At 39.6% G+C, this 22,008-nt stretch overlaps 2 protein-coding genes across 2 annotated transcripts in view; both read left to right on the top strand.

Annotated features, from left to right (window-relative positions):
- LOC139138936 (structural maintenance of chromosomes protein 2-like) overlaps window positions 1-21,458 on the top strand; it is a 29,386-nt gene extending 7,928 nt beyond the window's left edge. Inside the window, exons 9-24 of the mRNA XM_070707559.1 lie at window positions 774-949; window positions 1,455-1,573; window positions 2,002-2,140; window positions 2,999-3,145; window positions 3,844-3,966; window positions 4,786-4,867; window positions 5,287-5,422; window positions 5,944-6,068; window positions 9,178-9,371; window positions 11,792-11,935; window positions 12,225-12,419; window positions 12,938-13,138; window positions 13,724-13,849; window positions 14,213-14,364; window positions 15,394-15,541; window positions 19,786-21,458. Coding sequence (XP_070563660.1) covers window positions 774-949; window positions 1,455-1,573; window positions 2,002-2,140; window positions 2,999-3,145; window positions 3,844-3,966; window positions 4,786-4,867; window positions 5,287-5,422; window positions 5,944-6,068; window positions 9,178-9,371; window positions 11,792-11,935; window positions 12,225-12,419; window positions 12,938-13,138; window positions 13,724-13,849; window positions 14,213-14,364; window positions 15,394-15,541; window positions 19,786-20,025 — 2,447 coding nt within the window. The 3' untranslated portion in view covers window positions 20,026-21,458. The remainder of the gene's footprint in view (window positions 1-773; window positions 950-1,454; window positions 1,574-2,001; window positions 2,141-2,998; window positions 3,146-3,843; window positions 3,967-4,785; window positions 4,868-5,286; window positions 5,423-5,943; window positions 6,069-9,177; window positions 9,372-11,791; window positions 11,936-12,224; window positions 12,420-12,937; window positions 13,139-13,723; window positions 13,850-14,212; window positions 14,365-15,393; window positions 15,542-19,785) is intronic.
- LOC139138938 (zinc finger protein 862-like) lies at window positions 16,041-18,470 on the top strand. The gene has a single exon (XM_070707561.1). It carries the CDS (start codon window positions 16,150-16,152, stop codon window positions 18,319-18,321), a length of 2,172 nt encoding a protein of 723 aa, XP_070563662.1. The 5' UTR covers window positions 16,041-16,149; the 3' UTR covers window positions 18,322-18,470.
- Window positions 21,459-22,008: the final 550 nt, after the last annotated feature.

The raw sequence follows: 22,008 nt of genomic DNA, 5'->3' as shown, positions 1-22,008 counted from the left end.
CAATCAAGGGTGTCGGGAAAAATCTGAAGCGTCATGGCATTGTAGCAAGCGTCATGGCAATCAAGGCAAGCGTCACGGAGACGTGATGCTTGAAGGGCCTAGGGAGAACACTGCTGCAAAAGTGGCTTTGTATTATGCCCCATGAGGTCAACATGCAAAAAAGGACCTACCTCTACTGTACTTTCATTGCAATCTCAATGCATTCTACGTTGACAGCTGCAGTGAGGACAGACAATCATAGTAATGCCAATATTTCACTTGATTTCAGTGTGGCTCTGAAAGCAATCAAGCACCTTCAAAGAACTGCGGATTTTGCATATCCTGTTCATATGCATTCACTTCAGTGCCTGTACCTGTAAATGCACTGAAGTGACCATGGAGTATATGTGGAGAGTGCACAAAGTGTAAACAAATGTATGGGTTACTACATGAAAATCCAACAAAATTTACCAAAAGTAGAAAAACAAATGGTTGTTTAGATTTGTGTTCTCCTCATACAATTAGAGTTAGGTCTCTGTTTCAGTCACAGCTCTTTTCAAACATCCCTCTGCACTGCTCTGCTCTCCTCTATTTATCATAGTGCAACACTGCATGACATGATGGCTTACTGCGTTTCAGAAGTTGCTCCACACCCCTTCCATCCCCACTTAAAATAAATCTTCTCAAGACAGCAGGCATGAAAAGTTACTTTAAACGAACGTCATTCATTGCCAATTTAGTAGTGCCATGATGTTTTTTTCAATTCCTGGAACTGCTGTTATGTTGAATTTCAGATGCCAAGAATCTGATCTGTGAAGCCGAGACACAAACGAAACAAGCCCAGATGAAACTGAAGGTGTCTCAGACGGACATCAAGAAGAAACAGGCTGAGCTGAAGAAAACTGAAAAAGAATATCAAAAAGACCAGAGTGCATTTCAAGCAGTGCAGAAGAATAAAGAAAAACTAGAGGTGATAACAATCTTATCTGTTTCTGTGCTTAGTCAACTGAAACTGGTGTCTATTCTACAATTTACTTTACCTTTGTCTTTGCCCTTGTCACATTTATGAACCTCAGATGAAAAAGTGTTGAGTAATTACTTTTCTAGGGAAAGCAATATTTCATTGAATTCTCTTATGTGGTTTATATACAAGGTACCAGAGCCGTAACCCAAGTTTGTCACTCTATGAATTTAACAGGCAACAAAATGAGCAGAGACCATAAATGTCAGTGTATTGAGATTAAATCATGCATGATGGACTGGCATCACTATATCAAAATATATTATGTCAGAGTAAACATTGTCCCTATCTTAAAAACTTAACTTTCATGGCAAAGTTGTTGTCTGAATTATTTTTGTCAACTCCAAACTCCAAATGGTGAACATCTCAACAGAATATGCAGAAAATGCAATAAGTATCAACAGAAAATTCTTGTCTGTTGTTTGAACTCCATTTGATGTTGTTTGACTGCCAGGCTGAAATGAAGAAGCTGAATTTTGAAGAAGGAAAAGACAAGGAACTGGCAAACAGAAGGAAACAACTGACAGAAGAAGTGTCAAAGCTCAGAAACCAAGTGGATACGCTGGAAGCAAAGTGAGTTGTCTGCAAAGCCTTTCATACCCCCTCTATATACACAAACCACGGTCCAAATCCAACTCTTGCATAAAAATATTGTTTGCCAAATTCTTCATTTCATTACCAAAATGTGTCCTTTATTACGAAAATTCTTTATTTCTTGCCAAAGTGTATAGCATATTATCAAAATTTGGTACTGAAACTATGAATGTCAAAATATGATATTTTTATAGGCATTTCTAATCTTTATCCATTCTCATTTCTTTATATAAATAATTGTCCAATTTCAATGCAACCAACTTTCTCACACAATATAGTGTTGAATGTTTGCCAGTTCTGAGTGTTCTGAGCAAAGCTAGTCTACTTTACAGTACTTGTGTGCATGTAGGAATTTGGTTACACTGTACACTGTCAATTTAATTTTCCTTTCATTTGCTCCGTCTAAGATACCCCAACCTGCAGTTTGAGTACAAGGATCCTGAGAAGAACTTTGACCGCAGTAAAGTGAAAGGTCTGGTTGCCCAGCTGATCAATGTCAAGGACATCAACACGGCAGCTGCCTTGGAAGCCGCTGCTGGTGGCAAAGTAAGAATACAACATTACAGCATTGTTGAACGAGCATTTCAAATTCTTAACTTCTATCATAATTGTATGTGCATACATACTTCATGCGTACCGGTAAACATTGATGTATTCTGACTAGAGAGTATAGTAACCATATCAGGTACTCTTCAAACTTTTCTGCTGCCACTGCTTCACACAAAAAGAGGTGATTTTCAATCATGAATATCTCTTGGATAAATCTTTTGCTTTTTTATCACAAAACACTTGTTTGACTCCCAAGAATTTTTTTCTTTGGCAGATAAAGAGTAAACTATTGGAAAATTGTTTTGCTAGTTAAAAAAAATGGTATCATGGGACTGCTGGTCTGATCTTGGTTATGCAAAGTTTGTTTTGTTAAATTTGGTGAGATCATTCAATTAAATAATGTTTCGTTTCCATATCACAACTATTAAAAATCATTAATGGTCTGACAAGGCTAATATTAACCCTTTGAGCACTGTAATTTTTCTCCAAAAATATCAGGCCAACATTTTACCAATTGCTAAGAATTTTTCTGAAAGTTTTTCATGATTTTGGATTAAATGAACATAACTTTTCATGGGCTACACTTTTTGACCAAAATTTTATGATAAATCAGAAAATCTAGATCTGAAAGAAATTGTTGGTGTTATATTGTATAAAGGCAACAAAAATCAACTTTGGCACTCAAAGGGTTAACTTACAGTACTCATGCATACAGGTCAACTTGTCAAGACTTGAAGCATATAGTTGAGTCTGTTATTCCTTGAAACGTGTATTGAGTGACATACATCAGTCACCTCCAGATTGTGTGTTGTGACTTAATTGACTGACATCTCTTACATACACTTGTACTTTCAGTTGTACAATGTTGTGGTTGATAATGAGGTAACCGTCAAGAAACTGCTACAGAAGGGACAGTTGAAGAGACGTTACACATTCATACCCCTCAATAAGATCACTTCCAAGACCATTTCGCCAGATGTTGTGAAGAGAGCTGAATCGTTGGTAAGTTGGATTGTCAAGCAAGTCAGTACAGCAGCAATCACTTGGTTCCAATATTTTGGCAATCACAGAGCCAGCTTATGGAGCAATATTATATTTACCAAATTATTCTGTTGGTATCATTGTCAGGGTTAACATTTCCATTTCCAGAAATGTTTTTGTCTATGAGGGAAAGGGGTTTTTAGAAGTTTGAAGGGAAGGTTGGAAAAAAAAAGTCTTGGTTATCATCAAATCAAAATCCCAGAAGAATTACAATTAATTGCAGTGGTCAAATCTAATTGATGCTACCTTTGTAACCAAGTTATAAATGGAAGGGCTGTCAAAAGAACCACTTCAATATTTTGGAATGATATGTAGGATATTGATAAAAGTAACATTCAAAGAAAACTAAGAAATGTTTATTGTGTTGTGTTTCTAGAGTAATAATAAGAACTTCAGAGAATTTTAATTTCTCATGATTCAAAGTTTACATGTGAATGTGCAACGGGTTACAGGTATATTTTGTCATCCTGGAAGATGTAGGATTGGTTGCTGCTCAACTATTGCAATATGATCAGGTGAAAACCTTATGCCCTCTCAATAGTTTTGTTGAACTAATATCTGAGAAACTCGAGTTAGCTGTAATAGTTTTTGCTGTATAGGACTGCTGTTATTAGAGCTAGCACTCAGAGGATTGATATGTTTTTGTCCTTTTGCCACAGGTTGGTAAAGAAAATGTGAACACTGCTCTGTCTTTGATTGACTATGACAAGGAAGTAAAGGCGGCTATGGAATATTCATTTGGTACAACACTGGTGTGTGATGGTCTGCAGAATGCAAAGAAGGTATGTGCTGTACAATGTACCGATATACCAGTATGTGTCTACTCTGCCATGTTAGTTAATTTGTATGTTGAGTGTGGCAACACTTTTTCAAACGTTATGCCCAGGTACTAACATTTGTAAAGTCTTTGAGTTAATTTTGCCAAAATCAGCCTACATTCATTTGTGTCTGACAGAACTCGTCAATGCCACCCATAAGAAGTATGTTTGGACTGTGTGCTCAGTGGGTTAAACCTGGAATTCAAATGGAACACGGTACAAACAAAATCACCTGTACAAACATGCATAGAAATATGTGTATTTCCATACATGTATGTGCATTTCCGTATGTGTTTGTATGTGCTTGTACTGATAGGTTGGTTTTGTACAGCTACTGTATCATGTAATCTCCCAGGCCTACTTATCTTAGAGACTTTCCCAGCAAGCCTAGGCACATTGATTTGAATTGAAGGTTTTGTCTCCATCACGCTGCATTGATTCCTTCCCATATATTGTGTACATTATATATTTTCTCCGTCTATCGGCTGAAACACCAGGCATGTGAATCATTAATGGTTCTACTCCGGAATAAAAAGGACGCGATGCGTATGCCCTTCTACATACTCAGTACGCCCAAATAATCATGTGATGCCTGTACAAACAAACCCACATGTGTACTGAACGCGTATGGAAATACACGTACGTCTGTGCGCGTTTGCGCACATGGCTTTGTTTGTACCGTGGTCGATTTGAATTCCGCGTTTGGCCTATTAAAGAACAAATCTTTGCTTCTGCCAAGACTGTATTGAAAAACTGTATTTTCCCGTTTCATTTGACTTGCAGGTGTGCTTTGACCCAAAGGTCATGACCCGGACTGTGACCCTTGGAGGAGATCAGTATGATCCATCTGGTGTACTCTCTGGAGGTCAGTACACTTTTACTCAAGATGCACTTTTGGATAAATGTTTGGAAAAATAAATTCTTAAACTCTAACTATTCTTTGCTATACTGTACTTTGGGAAAGCTGTGAAAATGTAATAGGAAATACATGTAGGGTGTTGTACACAAGTAAGGCTTTATTACTCATCTCAGATTCCCTGTAGAACTGCTTCTGAAAAGTGAACACCAAAAATTGGCATGCATAGATAGTGCATAGTTTATGTTTTGTTCAGAGTTAGAAAAGTGCTAAAGTTTGCATTGTATTATTCACTATGAAATTGGTGTTTTTGTGTATGACTGCTTGGGGAGGGGGTCACCAAAATTTATGAGTCCAAATACCCTTGAACAGGATTGAGAATAGTGGAGAAAATCACGATCCTGTGTTGTTTTGGTTTGTTTGTCAAGGTGCCAGTACAAAATCAGCACCAGTCCTAGCAACGCTCAACAAACTGAAAGAAGCCAAAGACCAGCTGAACCAGAAGGAGCAGGAATTAGCAGCCATCATTAAAGAACTGGACTCTATAAAGAAAGATGCTGAGAAGTAAGTCAGCATCAGAAAAGTTACATTTCACACTGTTCTGGATATACGCACACTTGCCACAAAAAATTGTACATAGAGATGTGAAGTACAGTTTACTCAAATCTCTTGAATGTCCTTGAAATGTACAAAAGTCAATGTTCTGGTGAAACTGACAGGTACAGTAACTTCAGGGTCAGTGTCATAAGCCATCTCAAATACACGCAAACATTCCCTGCCACTCTTCCTCATGGAAACGTCCACTTTAACCAATGAATGTGAAACAATAAAGTTGTGCTATATACATGTAGTTTGGTTTATAATGGATTGCTAAATGACGTTCAGCAGCCACTATCTTTTGCGTATTTTTTTCAGCACATGGTATTTCTGTTGTGATTTCATTAAGACATTCATCTGTGTCACAAAAAAGACTTATCCAGGATGACTGGCATTATCTCACAAAAACCAACCCTTCATGTACCAGTAGACATATTATTTTAACATTTTTCATCCCGAAAATCACAAAATTCACACTCACCTTTCAGGTACCAGCAAGTGAAGACTCAGTATGATTTGAAAGCCCATGAGGTCAGTCTGTTGGAAGCCCGTCTCAAACAGAGTACACATCATCAGCAGTTAGAAGAAATCAACACACTTCAACAAGGAATTGGCAAGTCACTCTTTATGTGGTTGTACAAAATATTTTAAACAGGGATGATGTACAAGTTCACATGGCACATATATGCATACACTGCAGTGTTGTTGTGAAAGATATGAAATTTTCCCCAAATCTCTTTGTAATTTTACTGTGGTTCCCCATTAAATGTAGACAGTCTTTCAGAAATCACAAAAATGTTACCAGGGTTTCCAAACCATTTACCAAGATAGAAATGGTAGGTTTCTTTTACCTTTGAAAAGTAGCTGTTTTATACATTGTTCTGTACTTGCACATATCAATTGCTTGGATGCCCTGGATATCTTGAAATATACTTGTACCGGTATATATTTAATCTAAAAAAAGTGTACTAAATTGCTTTTGTATTGTTTCAGTTGACCAAATAAAGCCATGAAATCATACCAGGGTTCCCTTTGCTACACGTATCAATGCAGTCACTCGCCAGTTTTACAGGGGTTCCTAAATCTCAGCAAAAATTTGTAACACAACATGTTGTAACCAATTGCTCAACTATTAGATGTATCTATTTTTATGAGGAACCTTTACCAGCTTTAATACAATGATTCATAGCTATTCAAGCATCATTGACAGAATTCAATGCAGCACTGAGTGACTGATAACTACATGTATAAGTTATAGAAACACAACCTTTTCAGGCCTGACTTTCTGGTAACTTACCAGAGCTACCCCTATATATAGGGGTTTAGGTCTGAAAGGGTTAAAGGGAAAATACATGTAGCTTTAACTTTTGAGAATATTTACTGTAGTTTAAACAGGTATGATTTCCCATGTTGCTTCTATAAGTACATGTATGTTGATATTCAAATTGTTAGCATTGCCAGCACGACAGATGTTATACACACAGGGTTCTCAAAATTTTTGAAGTAGGCGGAAAATTCAGAAAAGTAGGCGGTTAGCTTCTGTGTGCAACCAGGTTCCCTGGGCGGGGGGGGGGGGGGGGGGGGGGGGGGGGAGAGACAGTTCTGAGCAATTTCATGCATTCTTATACAGTGTATAAAAGGCTATTCCAACATACACACAGGGGGGAGGGTATAAGGGAGGGGTCCCCTCCCTGTGTGCAAGAAATTTTTAAAATTTGAAGACATTTTGGAGTAATTTCATGCATTATTGTACTGTATGAAAGACCATTTCAGCATGAGAGTGTTAAGGATTATTTTTAAATTTGAAGACATTTCTGAGCAATGGCAAGAAATTTTTAAATTTTGAAGACATTTTGGAGTAATTTTATGCATTCTTGTACAGTATTAAAGACCATTTCAGAATACAGAATAATCATTATCATTGCCAATTACAACATGTTTTCAAGGGATAAAGTTTTAAAAAGTCAGAAAAATTAATTTGATATCACTCGGGCCTGTCAACTGCATTCAGTTAACAAGGATAATAGCAAAATTTCACCAGACTGTTGTGTAGAATTATGTTTAGCTCATGACTTGAACAAACATTTTGAAATACATCATAGAATGGGGCCTAGGGTTTTCATAACCCAGATAACGATCCGCTAGAATCCTGACCAGCCTGGCTGTACAGAGTGTTTTACTGATTTAAATAAACTTGATTGAAGATACAGTAAAATCAAAGAGTTTATTCAATTCAATGAATTATAGGAACACAATTTTCAGTGATTTTAATTCACTGTACTAATTTCACAATAAAACGAATCCGCGAGCTGATTATTGATTTTTTTGCTGATGTTGAATATAATTGAAAAAGAGAGCTAAATTTCAGTGTTCATGTTTGATAAAACCTCAAACTAACGACACTGAACGCCAGCCTGTACTCCGTGTGTGTACAAAGCACCGGTAGTCAATTGTAACACAGTACACACGACGCGATATCGGTCGACCTGAAATTTGACACTGTGATCGACTAGCGTTTCAAAAGTACGAAAAGTGAGACCAAGTAATATTTTGTTTTTAAGATTTGATCTAAACCTCCCAAAACCAACAGACAAAGTCAGAAAATCAAAGTTTTCAAGCGTCGACTTTCTCTTCCGCGATGCACACAACCACACGGCCCCTCCACAAAACGCGATGTCGATCGACTTGACTTGACATCGTGATCGACCATGGATAGATTGACGTGGCGTTTCGAAAGTATGAAAAATGAGACTCAGTAACTTGTGGTCGCTTTAGATTTGATCAAAAACCTACCAAACCCATCAGGCTAGGCCCTACTCTTACGCAGAAAACCAAAGCTCTCAAGCGTCGACTTTCTCTTCCGCGTTGAGCGAAACAAAAGTCGGCTTCATTCGGAAATGGTCGGCTATTCGCGGGCATAACGTAATTGTATGTTAGTCCAATTTTCGGCTATACCCGATGTGAACGTCGGAATAATTCGGGCTGTGATCGGGCGAGCGAGGTTGACCTCGAGAGCGATTCCCAGTCACGGTGTACAGTACAACACGTTCGCTGATCGCGGTACTACAGTGATAGCAACAAGTTCACCGCGTAAATTGCTAGACTACATATAGCCACATCGGCACTTCTGAAATATTATCTGCGGCTTGCAAGACCACCAAAAAAATCTAATTATTGTTATCAAAACCAGAATTTCCGGGCCAGAGAGCGAAACAGTGCTGAAAAGTAGCCGGCCAAAATACGAAAGTAGCCGGTCAATTTGGCCGGCATCCGGCTAAAAATGAACACGTTGTACACATACTTAGGCTGTGATACAATGTTGACACTGGACATTTCAACATTAGTCTTTGGATTATAAACAATACTTTACATACAGAAAATATGTGAAAATAACTGGAAAGTTACAGTTAATGAGTTTTAAACTTGCATGATTGTAAAAAATCAAATATTTAGGAAGATGAATTATCGATAAACAAAATTAACTGAAGTGCGACTGCCTGGCAATCCTAACTTTAATCATTATGAGTGACATCTTGTAAAGAGAGAGTGGGAACAGTCCTCCCTCTATCAAGCCAATATACCCTACAATTAAAATGGTAGTTATAGCCAAGCTGTATGGACATTTGAAGTTATTTTATATTTCTAAAAGTTCACATCAGACTGAATTTCTGCATACTGTTTCTGATCTCCTCACAAACTTCTCCACATGACTGAAATTTCAGATGAACAAGAGACGATCATGAAGGAAGCCAAAGACACGGAGAAGAAGATGGCAGAGAAGGTGAAGAACCTTGAAGCAAAGATCAAAGATGCCAAGTCAGTGAGAGAGAAGGAGCTGAAGGCGGCGGAAGATCAGCTGAAGAAAGCGAAGAAGAAAGCTGAGGAATCCACCAAACGGATGAAAGAGAAACAACAGGTTTGTACCCGACCTTGCATTATACAATGTGTTTGACTGTGCATGCTGGATGTCCTTGGACTCCACTGAAAATTCTGTGATGTTATAGTGAGATGTGCAATCATTGAAAAGGTGATTTAATCATTGTGAACATCTAGAACAAGGTAAATGAAGATTGTGTGGTGACCAGCCTGAAGGGATTGTGTTCTTGGGTATCAGGACAATCTGTTGCTGTGGAAAAAGCAGAGTCCCCATAACTTATATACTTTTTTTAACTGTGCATTTTCAGGATGTTTATACATGTATTTATTATGTAGCAAAGAATGTGAAAAGCCAGGCTTTCATAAACCATTAATCTCAATTTCAGATGTATTTCCATATTATCGTACAGTAGATTAAACAAGGCACAGACCAGACATGTTTCTTAATTTTATGACGCAATGAGAGTTTCATGGAATCTCACAATTAAAGGGACATTATTTGTATCTTTTCATTTTTTTTTTCCATTTTTTCGATGACTGAAATCCCCGGTCAAATCAATAGGAGACCTAAATTGTGACTATGGACGGCTTCAAGGATATGTAAAACCACCTTTTTGCTCTTTACGGCAAGGTTCAATGTTTGTAAGGGCGTCCGCGCGATTTGAATCAGCCGCCATTATTGAACCCCAGTGCAGCACATGACCAATATTACTACCCATACGTCAACTATCAAAGTACAGCTAGAACGCTTAGCGGCCGTCACCTACACAGTAACTTTAGCACAAGGCATATCGATGAGCTCACGGCGCATAAACAAATGCACGTCTCACAAACTACTGTCAAATAGTGAAATAAACAGGGCATTTGCTTGTGAGTTTGATTTTAGTATCGATGACACGGACTGTGAAACAAATAAAACCATAAACGCAACTGCATGAACTGGGTCAATGGTAAAACTAAAACGATGTCAGATTGCTGTGGTGAAAGTGAAACAGGTACAGAGTAGTGCATTTTCTGTGCATTTGATCGTTAGCAAATCTTCGTCAACTTTTAAGATTTTTAGGGCATTTTCTTGCCATTACGTTGGATCTTTTTACAAACACGACATGATCACTTGTTGAACTTGGAAACATCGCACTCGGACTGAACAGTGCACGGTGTAGCATTTGTGACATCGTGACACCACGCCAAGCAGGCACTGTACAGTCGATCGATACTGCTCGCGATTGGAGTCACCTCTTGATACACAAGATCTCTTTGACTGTTGTAATTCTCTGTGCATCGTGTAATTATTTGTATCAGTTGAATCGCATTACGAACCAAAAGTGAGTACATCACAATGACAGTTGCCTAGACCCTATACGTCGCTTACGGCCTCCGTGCCGTGCCTCCGACCCACTACCCCCAAAAGTGGGTTTTGCGTAAGTTTAGAAGTGCAGCTGAGCACATTGTGTACCTAGCCCTGCATACAGGTCTGTGTGTTCCCGGCGTCATACGGCCTCCTCGCCGTATAACGCCGGGAACACAAAGACCTGTACGCAGGGCTAATCGTGTACCCAGGCGAGGCGGGTGTGCTCGAAAACGAAACTCAGTGCGAGTTTGGGATTAAAAATGGGTTGTTTTTGGTGGAGAAACTGCACGCCGCAACTGAGGTGCTGCCAGCGATTTGGCACAACCCTGCCTTGCAGAGCTAGCTTTCACCCAACAATGTACATAGTGTATACGTGTCAGTCGCCAAAGCAGCTTCAATCATAGACAGTAGAGGCCCCTCTGTTGTATATACTTCAATTTCGCGATTACCTCGACAATGACGTGACTGTCTACTGAAGTTTATCCCTTCATTGTACTCTGTTTTGACATTTCTATGCCCACAGGCTATGGGCAAGTCTACATATGAAGGTACAAACGAGATGAAAAATAGGCCTTGTCCGAGTCTTCGGCTTCTTGCAGCTTGTAGGCATTTGAAATGCCCATTACAAAAATGTGCTCTGTAGCAGCAAAGAATGGTGTATCTAAGAGCAGGATTGGCCGTCAAGATCTCCATGAAAAACTGACCGTCAAAATGTAACTAAGCAAACGGCATGGGAATCCCGAAACTGTTACACTGCGCTCTCGACTTTCACTTCGTATGGTTTATTTTTTTACACGCGGATGCTTACAGCGGCCCAGATAGCAGTTAGCAGTGTGGTCTGATCGCAGGTCAACGGTAGCCCACCATTAACCTCTGACCCAAGGTTTTTCTATACAGTGTACGCAAACGGGATAGAAGTTGTCTATGGTCAACCGTTCTATAGACATCTTTCAATAAGTCGAACTACATTATCAACTTCTCGTTTGCAACAATATAAGGTCAAAAGATACAAATAATGTCCCTTTAACTATTACCTTTGTTACACTATGTACAACATAAAACTTCTGTAGGGCTCTTATTTGTAAGTGAATTTTTTTTTGTTTGCACAGGAAGTAGATGCCCTGAAGTTGGAAGCTGAAGAGCTAACACGGGAACTGACAAACTATGAAGACCAGATGAAAGCCGTGGATGAGGCCATTGCTGGCTATGAGCAACAAGTCCAACAGCTGTCAGAGGCTGCTGCAGAAAATCAGGTGAGTTGCATGTATTGCAACACACAATTTAGACTACCGGTAGATGATTCTCTCATTCCCAGCCAAAGCGTGTCAGGTGCCTTACAGTATCATGTACATGCTCATGTAGAGAGTGTGGCCCAAAGGAATATTTCCTGCATTGGATGATTCATTTGACTTTCCTATCGCCTGACAGAATCATACTGAAATGCTCTCTCTCTCTCTCTCTCTCTCTCTCTCTCTCTCTCTCTCTCTCTCCTTCTCTCTCTCTCTCTCTCTCTCTCTCCCTCCCCCAACATTTTATCAACAGCAAGCAGTGAAAGCAGCCCAGGCAGAACTTAACAAACAGAGAGAGAAACTGAAGGAATGTGATAAAGCAATCAATGACAAGGCGACTGAGCTGCAGACCCTGAAAGATGAGGACAATGAGACGCAACTTCAGATGAAAGAAACTGAACACAAGATTGCCAAGCACAACAAAGACAGCAAGGATGCTGCAAGAATGGCGAGTTTTGAACAAATCTCATTTTCCGTTACTCACGTCACGGGTCCGTTACTCACGTCACGGGTTACCTATGGCCAATGCTGGGGCAGAGAACTGTAGAGTAGTGTAACTACTGTATTGACTGACTGACTTGAGCCATGCAGTAGAACTGCCAGTGAGAAATGGTTTTGTATAGTGGTACATTTCCGTCTGTGAAAATTGACTCAAAAACTTACAATTCTGAGGTAGCATACAGTACATTTGAAGTACGTGTCTGTCATGCATTTTGGACATCACAACAAAACCTATAATAACCTGTAATTAGCATTGTTGATTCTTCCTGCATGCACATTACAGTATAATTGTGATATTTAACCATCCTAGGATGAGTTTCACTGGGTTATCTTCCGGAACTTTTAGCATTTATAGTAAAGAAATATTTGGAACAAACAGTTGTATTTTATCAAAGACCCTTCACAAAGCTGGAATGAAAACTTGTTATTTAAATGAATTTATGGCCTTGTCTTATAACTCAACAGGTTGAACACATGCTTGAGAAGTACGAATGGATAGCAGTTGAAAGGCAGTTCTTTGGTCAGCCCAACACGGCCTATGACTTCAAGGCCAATGACCCCAAGGAAGCCGGACGTCGACTTCAGAAACTGCAGGAAACCAGAGACAAGCTGGCCAAGAATGTCAACCAGAGGGCCATGAACATGCTGAGTAAAGCTGAGGAAAAGGTGAGTGGTGATGCTGATGATAATCTTGAACTCTGTATAACCAAGAACAAGAAGGGTTGTTTCATATGTGAATTTATATATGTTAGTAATTATTTCCTGTCTGAAAAATCATCGTCTCTCTCTTCTTGTATGTATTTGGCATGCTGGCAAAGGATTGATACATCAACCACATGTGAATCAAATCATAATGTATGATGTGATAGGTGACATTGCTTGCCCGCATCAAAAAAATTCATTTCATCGTAAGTTGACAGTCACTTTGTTGACAATACTAATGCTCAGTGAATACATTTGTCTCATTTATATCACCAAGACTGCTGACAAGAGTACACCGAGTCCATGCAGATGAAGTCAGACATTGCAGTATGGGTTTCTTTCCTTTCTGCTCATGGACTTTTTGCCATGTAGGAATATGCAGCCAGACAAAGTAATTGCTCATGAATTATACAGATGTAGATGTCAGAATGAGGACCCTGGCCTTCATAGTTGGCATTGCTTTGAATGTTTGCAGACAGCTAACCCATTCTGTGAACTCCTTGTAAACAATGATCTGTTGATATCAAACACATCTTTTTTTCATTGCAGTACAATGACCTGATGAAGAAGAAACAGATTGTGGAGAATGACAAGAAGAAGATCCTGGCAACGATCATAGAGTTAGACGAGAAGAAAAGTCAGGCTCTACGTAAAGCATGGGAGCAAGTCAACAAGGTCTGTGTGGGGCACAACTACCCGTGTAAATCAATTCAAATCTAAGTAGTAAAATCCTGTCCCGTCCAGTTTCATCCTCTGGCCCCTATTTCCATCATGTGGATCCACCCATCTCTGTGAAAAGAATAGGATGTTACCAAAGTGTGATGGTGGAAGGGTTAGTAGGGGCACTCGGTCCAGAGTAAAACAATGAACAGAAATGTGATGCTAATACAAATGAAAAAAGGCCATAAGTTGCATGCAGACAAAAATACTTGAATTTCCATGCTGTTTAATGGGTATAATATTGTCGTTACCTAATATCATTTGGATTTTGGGTTTTGCATATTAAAAGCAAGACTGCTATGTTTTGTGTGTCTATAGGATTTTGGCTCCATCTTTTCCACCCTGTTGCCTGGCACTAACGCCAAACTAGCACCACCTGAAGGTCAGAGTGTCCTAGATGGCCTTGAAGTTAAAGTTGCCTTTGGTGATGTATGGAAGGAATCGCTGACTGAACTTAGCGGTGGACAACGGTAAGTAACTCAAACAATATGTAGTTTTCATGTTTTCTACCTGTCAACTCATTCTTGTAGACATTGATGAAAATCCATTCAAGGCACATTTCAAAGTTATCGTAGTAATTGTGTGCAATCTCCTACCAAAGCTCATATTACCATACACGTACATGTACTGTTAACGACACTGCAATCAAAGGTAGTTTTCGTATTTTAGATATAAGACAATTGTACATGCACAAGTGTTATGGTGACAACCATAGCCCTGTCACAAATCAAACGGGCCACTTAATTCCTGCTTGCATTATTGTACAGTGGTAGTGGCATAGTGGCTTGACTTCCAATGTTCCGCCACAGTAAAGAATTTGTTCCTAGACCCTGCACAATGTGTAGTAGCAGTCTAAAGTTCATACAAGGCTGTTATTTTCAGCAGTGTTTTCTCTGCATGTTCACTGAAGGGGCAATTTCTGCCCCATTCATCAAAATTAGGAGGGAGACTTTACATTTAGGGGCAGAAACACTTTACTATGCGTTTAGGTCACCATCATATGGGAGTATTTTCTTGCTGTGTTTTGTGCGCGATTTTTGCGCTGTCAGTAACTTTTAAAGGGCATAAAGTGGCGTGAAATGCGCAATTTGCACAATTGCACAGTCGAGAGAAAACGTTGTTTCAGCATGTGGTGTACTGTCCATACAATCGCTAGAGGGTACCAAATAGAACTTGAAGGTGTATCTGAAACCATATTGGCAAGTTTAAACAATACTTGAAACTTTTTGGTGAATTAACTGTGTTTTTCCTCATTGACCAGAATGGCTAAGCATTGACAATGATAGTGAAATTGTTATAGACTTATGTGCCAGGAAATTTAGGGAATTCCGGTGCACAAAAGTTGCACTTCCTCCCATGGATCAGTAAATTCATTTCAGAAAGAACAGCCAGCCAAAACTTGTAAATAGCTTGTCAGTTTGTACAGTATCTCACTTAAAAAAAAACCAAAACAGAAAGTCCTGCTATTAAACCTATCCTTACTATGTTTTCTCTTTCAGGTCACTTGTCGCACTGTCATTGATTCTGTCTCTGTTACTCTTCAAACCTGCACCATTATACATCCTGGATGAAGTGGACGCCGCCTTGGATCTCTCACACACCCAAAACATAGGACAGATGCTGCGCACTCACTTCAAACATTCACAGGTATGAAAATTACATCTGTCTTCACACCAAGCATTTTCCATAGGTAATATCAATCAAGCACATTTTGGTCTTATGGTAGAACTCCTACTTTGCATACACGATGAAATTATATCTGGCAAAGTTTAGCATTAAAGGGACGAAGTTGGCCATTTTTCATGAATTTTGTTTGATACAATGTACGAGATACTACTTAATTGTTTGACATCAGGGCTCGAAATCCCGGTAGCCCGCGTCCACAGACTACCAACTTTGCCCCCAGGCTACCAAGGTGACGTGAGTGGTAGCCCGACCGGGCTACCAAGTTTTGAATGAAACTATGACAGCCTTTTACCTAACATGTAGCTACATTTTACGTTCATGTTATTGTCCATGCACGTGATAGTCACACGAAGCTGCCAGTCAAGGTGCACTGGATTGTAAAATCATCCGAATTGCAGGTGTTGACTGTCATTTCTGGAATTTGTATAGTTTTTTGTGTAACAAACATTGTAACATTTTTTCAAATGTACCGATATAGTGCGACTGATTATTTTGAGCTTTATTCATTTTACACACGTACGCACTGACTTGCTGGTCAACTCAAGAACGATTCAGTTCAACTTGAAACCATGAGCCTTCTGAATTATTTCCGAAAAAATCAAAATGATACCAGTGGCAGTACTCATTCGAAATTTGATGCACAAGATGAGGAAAACAAACAAGCTGCAGTGCCGTCGACATCACAGGATGATCAGCCATCGCCGTCTAAGAAGGTAAAAACTGGACGTGAGCGAACCTTTCAAACTTCATGGCTTCAAGGCAGGGAATCGTGGCTTCGATATGACAAAAGTAAACGAGCTATGTTTTGTAAAATATGTCCATCTGGAACGTCGGCCTTTACCGGAACTGGATGCATTAATTTTCGGATCGATTCATTGAGAAAACACGAGTCGAGTAAGCCCCACAGAGCATCAGTAGACAGAAAAATAATCGAAAGTAGCGCCGTCCCACGTCCCATTGTTACATCGGTAATGAATATGGACAAACTGCAGTACGAACGATTGACTGTGCTCTTCAATACTGCATACTACATAGCGAAAAATGAAAAGCCATTCAGTGATTTCGCCGGTTTGTTGGCATTACAAGAACAGAACCGTGTCAAAGTTGGCAATTCATATAGAAATGACAAGCAAGCAGCTTATTTCATCTCTTTCATGGCCGAAGCACTTCGCGAGGATTTAGTGAAGGAAATAACCGAAAGTAAGCTTTACTCTGTGCTCAACGATTCATCTACGGACAGATCGACTGTCGAGGAGGAGATAGTGTATGTACGCATACTTCGCGATGGTCGCCCAGTCACCAAGTTTCTAAGCTTGCAGCCGATGCCACGGGGTAATGCGGAGTCAATAATCAATGCCATAGACAGAGCTTTTTGTGCTGAACTGACCATCGAACCTAATCAATGGAAACAAAACCTCGTCGGGATGGCATCAGATGGCGCTTCTGTAATGATCGGGGCACGAGGAGGTGTAACAACACGCGTTCGTCAAGACGTTCAACATCTAGTAAATGTCCATTGTACAGCTCACCGATTGGAGTTGTGTTTGAAATCGGCTTTAAAGGAGTTTGCCATGTATCGAAACATAGAAGATTTTCTAATCAACATTTTCAAATTTTATACGAACTCCCCTCGCAATTATGCAGCACTCCGGGAGTCAGGAAATGCTACGGGAGTAACTGTGTTAAAACCGGGCAACGTTCTCGGTACGCGGTGGATTGAACACCATAAGCGCGCCCTTGAAGCCCTAGATCGTGATTGGTTGCCGATGACGATGCATATGCAGGATATCGTGACGCCAGGAAGCGATCACACCAATGACTCTAAAAGTAAAGCTCGAGGATTTTTGCAGAAATTGACGCAGTTTAAATTCATGGAACGTGTATTTGTCTTATTAGACATATACCGAGTTTTGAGCCGCCTTTCATTACTGTTCCAGAGAAATGATACTTCGATCGAATCAGTTAAATATGGACTTTCTCAGGCAGTCGACAACTTGCAGTTACTTGCCCGCGAACCGGGTCAGAGTGAGCGTCATTTTCATGAAAGTACTGTCGATGGCATTTTCCGAGGTGATATTCAATTAACTGATGATCATGGTCGCAATGCCGACGAGACCTCGAAAGCGGATTTGATCAGTGCTTGCATTAGACAGATAAATGATAGGTTTAGATCGTTTGACGACGACCCCATACTTTCTGCCATGCGAGTTTTTGACCCATCAAATTGGCCACGCGATGATTTACAAAATTACGGGCGAGAACAGATCACCATCCTCACGCGTCATTTCCTGGTCTTACTACAGCGACAGGAGCATTTTGACGAACACGATGTCCTGCTTGAGTGGACCGGGTTGAAATCGGTGGTCAGGGATATCACGGCTGAAAATCCCCAACTTCGGTATCTTGACGTATGGCAGAGAATTCTCCGCCAAAATCTGCATGAGTATCGCAGTATTTTATGGCTTGTGAAAATCACCCTGTTGATACCGATCCATACGTCAGAATGCGAGCGAGGCTTTTCGTTGATGGGTCGCATAAAATCTGATTGGAGGGCCGCTCTAAATACGGAAACCATGAGTCATCTGATGAGGGTCGTCCTCGATGGGCCTCGTATGGGCGAGTTTGACGCAAGGCGGCCGATTGAAATGTGGTATGAAGGAGGACAATACACACGTCGTCCTTACATAGAGCCATACGGGCCTAGAAATGTGAATGAAGACGCCGGTCATGACGATCATTAGTACTGTTTACGTCCCCGAACTGAAATCCTTTCAGCAGTCGCGTATCGGACATCGACAGGCACGGTATATCACGAGTGTGTAAACACATTGAAAGGTCATGACCCTGCCTCCGTCTCGTCTCCACGACAGCACAGCCATCGGCAGAAATGGGGCAGGGAACCGGACTACATGCAGCTATCTTTGACTCGTTGACGTTGAGCTTTATTGTTGTATTGAACCAGATGTTCTAAAACTTTCAAACTCTGCATTCATCAAACTTTGTTACTTCTGCAATTTCTGATATGACAATGGATAAACTGGGCCAAATTCATATTGTGTAAAATCTTTCTGGAGTAATTTTTTCTACCTCCCATAGTGTAACACATGCTATCTGAATGACAGACTTTGTTCTAACAATCTTCGTTTTCCAATAAACAAAATCATGTAAAAGAGTGAAGAGTCAATACTCATTACATAAATAATATTTATTGGTAATATTTTATTCAAGCACTGATATGTCCACACTAAAACATGTTATTAATTAGCAATGTACACATTTGGGCTACCAGTCTTTCCCCTGGGGCTACCAAATTTTGATACTAGTAGCCCATGCGGGCTACCAAGAAAAAAAACGAATTTCGAGCCCTGGACATGTTGAAAGGTACTGAATGAATGGGTGACCATGCATATATTTGACTCTGGTTTTAGATAAGATACATGAAACCATTGCAAAAATGAATTAATGGTCATGACCATTGATTCATTTTCGCGATGGTGTCAGGTAATTTTTCTAAAACTGGGGTCGAATATATGTATGTTCACCGAATAAGTATCTTTCAACATGTCAAACAATATAAGTAGTACGTATCTCGTATCAAACAAAATTCATTAAAAATGGCCGACTTTGTCCCTTTAACATAGGAAGCAATGCTTGAACCTAGATCTTTGTATTTAGTTACAACTCAAACTTAGTGAGTAAGAATGTCAAACTTGTACATCTATGTGTACTCTATGGTGTCTGAGAAGTTGGCAGAAAAGTAATGACAGTAAAAAGCTTTTGTACCTGTTCAGTATACAGGTAACTTTTTTGCATATGTATAGATGGATAGTACAAAATTCTAATTGTGTCACCAGAATTCTTTACCAAACCACTTCTTCTCCTCCTTTTATCAGTAAATTATTTTTCTGCATTCTTTAATCACTTTTCAGCCTTTATGGATGTTATGTGCTCACTAAACTATTTGAATTGACAATCAATCAGTTGTTGATTTGACTACACACACACACACACACACACACACACACACACACACATACATATATATATATATATATATCAGAATCTTACAATTTATGACTGTATTTTGATATGAAATTTGATAAGCCTGTACATAGTAGTTCAATTTCATAAGAATTTCTATGACATGCACTGTGTACATACAATCGACGCTTTGCTAAATCTATTGCTTATTTACACCTCTACAGTTTATTGTGGTGTCCCTGAAAGACGGTATGTTCAACAACGCCAACGTACTCTTCAAGACAAAGTTTGTTGACGGAGTCTCCACGGTGACGCGCTACGTCCAGTCATCATCCAGAGGGCCAGCTGGTAGTGGCAGCAGCACGTCCAGTTCATCCACCGGCAAGGGAAGCAAAGAAAAAGGAAAGAAAACAAACAAGAAGGCGAGGATAGACAGCGCTCCTCTAACTGTGAAGAGTCAATAGAACCAAGCCAGCACAACACCTTGTTCTCCCCTTTTTCTCAAAGCATTTGAAAAGACACTGCGTTTCTCCATTGTTCATCAGGGCGCCGGACGTGTTAAGTAGGGGAGGATGGTCCTCAATTGTCGGAAAGTTTTAAGTGTTTTATAAATCACTGCCAAAATTTATACATAGAATGCTACATGAATTGGAAAAAGGTATGCACTGCTAACGTGATGTAAGGAATGGTACCAGACATCGAGCAAAAACCAAAAACAATTTCCAGAGTGTTGTTACCTACAGAAGAGATATTGTAAACTTTCTATTTTTAATATTTTTTTGTATTTTCAAGGAAGTTACTGTATTAACATAATGATTATAAATTGTTGATTCAACTTTCCCTATATATATATATCAGTCTCTTACAATTTTTGACGGTATTTTGATATGAAATTTGATAAGCCTGTACATTGTTTTCCAAAACGCGTTAAAAAGTTTGGAAGTACTGTTTCATAGTTTTTATGGAATTCCCTTCCTGCTTTTACATTAATGAAATACAGGAAGTCTACGTATCATGCTCAATAATGGAACAGTTGTGGGTCCAGCTCAATTTCACAAAGCCATAAGAGTAATTTGTTGTTTCAAATCTTTTAATTTGATCTCCATTATTTATAATGAAGTAGTACACAAAGCTGTCAATCATGTTTTTTGCAAATTAAAAATTGGAATTCTTGAACAATGGGCCGCATATCCAAAGGAAAATTGTATGACATTTAGTTCTCGATACAGTCGGGTGTCCGTTATTTGGTGGTACCAACAAAATCCATGGAAAAGTGCAGACCATGATGGAAAACACAGTATATAGGATCCCCTGCAATATGTATGCTACATCAAATTTGCGTGGAAAGTTATCAACCATGTGGTTAACACTTGCCTGATCTGTGTTTCTACGACCTTGTGATCTTCATGATATTTTTGTTATATTTCTTGAGAATATCAGTTTTCTACAGATATGAGAATACTCTTTTCCTGTAGAATATCTGTGTCCCTCTTACGATTTTGCTTGCACTGTCATTGTTATGACCTTCACTTGATCTCACATCCTGGCATGTTGAATGAATCCACCAGTTTGATTGAAGACTGCAAGAACCGATCATATTCACTGAACTCTGCACTCAGTTTCAGCTGTCACTCACAGTCTAGCAAAGTTTACATTTGCCGGTACGTTTTGAATTCTGACACACGGCCATTACATCAGTACAGTGTACAAGGTCATGTTGGGGTCATGGAAATTGGACATTGTATAGTAGTCCGGTTAACTTGCTGTAAAATAGTCTGAGCTTGCACGTAATATTTATCCTCTTTTATAATCTATCATCTTCCAGTCTGTATTCTTCCTTTGTTGTGTTCGTTGTTTTTTTTGTACAGAATAAAACAAAACTGTATGATAAAAATGAGGTTTTGTCTAGTCCACTTGTGCTGTCAGTGCATATTGAGTGGATGTGCAGAAATGAGTGTTCCGTCACGTAGAGTAGCGCCCTCACAGTTTCTGCACTGTTGTATACGTAACTTTGTTTTTTAGTCCCCACGGACACCGTCCGGGGGGACTTATAGGTTTGGTCATGTCCGTGCGTCCGTCCGTCCGTTCACGCAGATATCTCAGACATGCCCAGGTCAATTTCTTTCAAACTTTGCACAAGGATAGTACCCTACCCCATACAGATGCACGTCGATTTGTTTCACAATGCGATCAAATTTGGCCGTGTTAGAGGACTTTTTAGTTTTCACCTCCATAGACTCCCATGTATAAGGCAGTCTCCATAGACTCCCATGTATAAGGCAGTCCATAGACTCCCATGTATAAGGCAGTCCATAGACTCCCATGTATAAGGCAGTCCATAGACTCCCATGTATAAGGCAGTCCATAGACTCCCATGTATAAGGCCAAGAAAAATAAAAATTTAGTTTCTCATCGTATTCATATTGCAAAAAGGATGCAGTGACACA

The sequence above is a fragment of the Ptychodera flava genome, chromosome 8, assembly GCF_041260155.1.
Source record: "Ptychodera flava strain L36383 chromosome 8, AS_Pfla_20210202, whole genome shotgun sequence".
In the NCBI taxonomy this organism is placed as follows: domain Eukaryota; kingdom Metazoa; phylum Hemichordata; class Enteropneusta; family Ptychoderidae; genus Ptychodera; species Ptychodera flava.
This window is presented reverse-complemented; position numbering and strand designations above follow the sequence as displayed.